Consider the following 4,287-nt stretch of genomic DNA (forward strand, 5'->3'; position numbering starts at 1 on the left):
CTACTCCTGCCTCACATTTCTTGAACAAGTGATCATGGCAGGCTGGTCAGCGAGGAGTATGCAGAAAGCCAAAGCGTGAGCTGTTTTTTCTCGCCACTCACATTATTTTAGCTGGGCTTGATTTAGTGACGCGCTTTCAATCGTTACTTTTGGAGAATTTTTTCCCGCTTGACATAATTTAAATAGAGTGTTAATATTTGTGGGAACGTATATTGCTTTCGCAATGCCCTTTTTTTTCTACTTAAAGTAAAATCCAGTTGAACTAAAACACCACCGCAAAGAGCGCCTGCCATTTGCTTTTGCAAAATTCTGGGTGGCCTCGCTATTTTCACGAATGTAGTCTTTTTTTTATCCTTCTGCGGCTAACACTGCAAGTGTGTCAATGCTAGCATGACACCAAAAAACTTTTTCTTTCTTATGTCAATAAATTTCATTTTCTTATGCAACGTTACATGCCATAGGCTTCCTACAAATCCGGAAAAACATGTTTTCCGTTTATTCATTGCTGTGATACAGCCGTCTGGCCTGGTCACCGACACTGTTGCCACAGAGGAGCATCCAGCTCACGAATCTACAGCAGCACCTGATGAACAGCCGCACGTTTCTCCTCAAGATGAAGGAAGTGCAGCTCATGTAAAGAAAAAAAACGGAACGCGGACCTGATGTCACAGCGCACAGCAGCATTGCAAAAAGTGGCCGATGCACTGTCAAAAGACGAATCAAAGGACTCTTTGATTCGTCTTTTGAGCAGCTCTCTTTGGAAAGCTCGTGGCTACATACCTTCGCCAGTTGAGCCCCAGTGCTTCCCTAAGGTGTCAAAAGGATGTCATCGATGCGATACTGCCGTATCTTGACGAGACGCAAAACCGGGAAGAAAGTGCATTGTGAAAAGTAGATAGATTTACCAGCGCGCAAAAGATGTGTGTGTGTGTCCTTCCTAAATGTTCCGTCTTTTGTGCGCTGGTAAATCTATCTTAATCATGAACCAACTCGCCCAAGTAGCCGTTTTAGCAGTGAAAAGTAGAAGTGCAATTTTGTTGAACATTTATTTTTTTGGACGTGCAAAGTCATGGCAACATTTCGCAATAAAAAGAACCCTACTGTTTCATGTGTCCGCTGCTTAAATTATGCTTAAGAAATAGTCACTTTTTTCGCTCATGTGTAACAAAAATGGTCCATGCTTGTTCTTATTGCAAAGCATCAAAGACCAGGAAATAGCACAAGTAGCATATAAGTAAATGGCTTAGAGTAAATAACGTACGAGTCACCTATAAATTCAACATTCAGCCTTCAAAAACATAACACTCGTAAAAAGTTGAATAATATGAGTGCGTGCTGGGTGATAAACACATTGACTTCACAGGTACTTTTTTTACATCACCTTTGCATAGACGAAGGCCTACATAACACAAAGTTTCACTAGTGATGAGCCCTGTGCCTTGACACATTCACATATGCCGCGTCATTCTGCCAAGGCACTGCACCTAATCCAGTGAAAAAGTCACACATGTCTTCACGAATCGAGCATGCTGTTGCCCAGAGCCGGCCGCGGCTTGATCGAACCGAGAAGAAAGTACTTTGCTGCTCCACTGGTGTGTCGGCTGGTGGTGGAAGTTCAGTCGCCAAGAAGTTGTGCAAAACACAAGCTGCTGCAACATACTTCGTCGCTCTTTTTGGCGTCGCTGCCATGGTGGTGTGTAGGCACCTAAACCGATTGGCGAGGATTCCAAACCCATTCTCAACTACTCTGCGGGCTCTTGACAACCTGCAGAGAAACAAGAAGACAGATGAATGCATGTAATTTACACAAAGCGAAAGATTTGTAAACCAGTCGGATAAAAATAATAAGTTTAATGTCATGCAATGTTCACTTACGTAGCATAACGATAATAGTATCATGCAGTGTGTACGTTCTACGTATAGTGCAAAATGCACTTCATGTGGGTACTAGACGCGCCGCCTCAGTGCAGGACTGTCAGGTGTATGAAAATGTTGTATGATATTTGAACACGGAATAACAGTAGAGTGTTTGCTGAGAGGTGGCTGAAACATCTGTAAATGCATGAAAAATTCTAACTGACCTAGGGGCACGAAGTCATTGTGGTTTCGGCCAATGTATTTGAACAGCAACACACAACCTTAGTTATGAAGCTCTTCAGTGACTGCTGCTCATCTGTAGTTGAAGATGAGCTGCCGTGAGGTCAAGGTATCACCTCCAAAAGGCTTCATCAAGTTTTCTCTCAGAGGAAAAGCATCATGTCCCACAATAACTGCCGGCATGTGGAGCTCCGGCGTTGTTGACACTTTCACAGATTTGGGCAGTCCCGCTTTGTTGTTATCGATTGCTTTTTGTAGAGGAGTTGTCTGCCAAATTCCACCGTCACCTTTTGAACCAGGGGCACCAATGTCCAAGTACCTAAACCTATACTTTGCATCGACGAGCGCAAATAGCACTATACTGAATGTTTTCTTGTAGTTGAAATACAAAGAGCCTGAATTTTTTGGCTTGATGATGGACACATGTTTTCCGTCTATCGCACCTGCACAATTTGGGAACTGCCACTTTGCTTTGAAGCCTTGCATGACCGCAGACCAATCTTCACAAGTCTTGGGAGACTTCAAGAACTCGTCTTTCAGCTCCAGGTAGATGGCCCCACATGTCTCATCTATGAGCTGGTTGACAGTTGAGTGTCCCACCCTGAACTGCCGGCTTAAGGAGTGGTGTGTTTCTCCTAATAAAGAAAGAAAAAAAAAAGTTCTGTTAAAAAGGTAAGCAAAACTAGAACTCTACATCTAAAGAAATGTGGAGATTCGATTTGCTCACTCTAACTTGTGTTAAGCGAATCTTTCATGAAGCAGCTATTTTAGTGCCATAAAACTAATAATAACTACTGGGGTTTTACGTACCAAAGCCATATATGATTATCAGGTACGCCGTAGTGGAGGGCTCTGGGACTTTTGTCCACTTGGGGCTCTTTAACGTGCACCAAAAAACGCACCGTACACGGGCCTCTACCATTTTTACCTCCAAGCCCCATAAAACTGCATTCAATTCACTCAGTCTTATTTATCACCATCTTCACACAAGTTTGTACAACGTTTATGCGCGGAACCGGTCAAAACGTTCTAGCGTTATAATGCTTCTACGCACAAAATTAAGTTCATTATATAAGTTGAAATACACATAGTACTCCACTGCGAGACGTTAATGCAGTCATAACGCGAAGGTCTAGATGTGTTTGTCATTGTATGCGGATCGAAGTGAGACGTTAAAGACGGGTTCGTTTGTTTCTTCTTTTTGTTTCGTACATGGCTAGTGGATGGCTAGTGGATACTGGCACACGCCCACGTCATACGCGACGTGAAGCCCGCAATTCACAAGACAACACCAGACGTTGTACAAGGAAGACGGTGAAGCCTTCGCATAGCGCGTCACATCAAAAGTGTCACTTCATACTTAAAATTGACGCAGAAGGTAGCGCTTACCTGTGGCGAGGAAGCGAAGAGTAATCTGGAGTCTTGTCTTCGCTGGCACGGAAGGCCTCATTACAGTTTCTTGCCGCTCGATTCTACGTTTAACGCGCGCCAAAAGTTCGAAAAACTGCGTGCTGCTGACGCGTAGCAGGAGTTTGTATTCCTCCGGATCGCACTCGAGTAGCTCTTCATAAAGTAAGCTCTGAACACCAAGCGTCTTTTTGGAGATCCATGGCTTCATCCACCACAATCGTTTCTTTTTTTCAAACTGCACCTCGTCGTCTTCACTCACTTCAAGTAGAACAGCCAACGCGCACAAACGTCGTTTCGAGCAGTCATCTATCTTGGAATGCACTCTTGTTCCCGGTACTCTAGCGCTGAGACAAGCGTTGCGTAAACGTTGGAGTTGAGAGTATGCACGCGGATTCCGCGAGCCGCGCTCCGGCTGTGTGGATGCGACGTCTCCGCGGCTGCGCCGGATCCAACTGATCACGTGACTGTTCGGTCCGCGGAGAAGCGGGATTTTTCCCTCGCGTGTGGATCCAGCTTTAACTCATTTTACGGCATGCAATGAGACGTACTACATGGAAGCATCCCACATGTAAGCGTCCGGAGAAAAAAATAGTCATCCGCCATTTTTTTTTCACAAGAACTGCGACGTTGAACGTAGCGTCGCAGGGGACGCGCACGAGGCAAACAGCTGCAAAGCGCGTCTGAACCGGCCCAAACCGGCGCGAACTGGTTCCGCGACTAGAAAAAAGCGCAGCAACGCCACCAGTGACGTCTACTGGCGTTTGCTTCAACCGGCCTATT

At 45.0% G+C, this 4,287-nt stretch overlaps 1 protein-coding gene across 1 annotated transcript; it reads right to left on the bottom strand.

Annotated features, from left to right (window-relative positions):
* Window positions 1-1,044: 1,044 nt before the first annotated feature.
* LOC119390388 (uncharacterized) lies at window positions 1,045-3,813 on the bottom strand. Its single transcript, XM_037658004.2, has 3 exons — window positions 3,487-3,813; window positions 2,541-2,732; window positions 1,045-1,765 (listed from the first exon to the last, which is right to left on the bottom strand). Exons 1-3 carry the CDS (start codon window positions 3,713-3,715, stop codon window positions 1,743-1,745), a joined length of 444 nt encoding a protein of 147 aa, XP_037513932.1. The 5' UTR covers window positions 3,716-3,813; the 3' UTR covers window positions 1,045-1,742.
* Window positions 3,814-4,287: the final 474 nt, after the last annotated feature.

The sequence above is a fragment of the Rhipicephalus sanguineus genome, chromosome 4 (genome assembly GCF_013339695.2).
Source record: "Rhipicephalus sanguineus isolate Rsan-2018 chromosome 4, BIME_Rsan_1.4, whole genome shotgun sequence".
In the NCBI taxonomy this organism is placed as follows: Eukaryota; Metazoa; Arthropoda; class Arachnida; order Ixodida; family Ixodidae; genus Rhipicephalus; species Rhipicephalus sanguineus.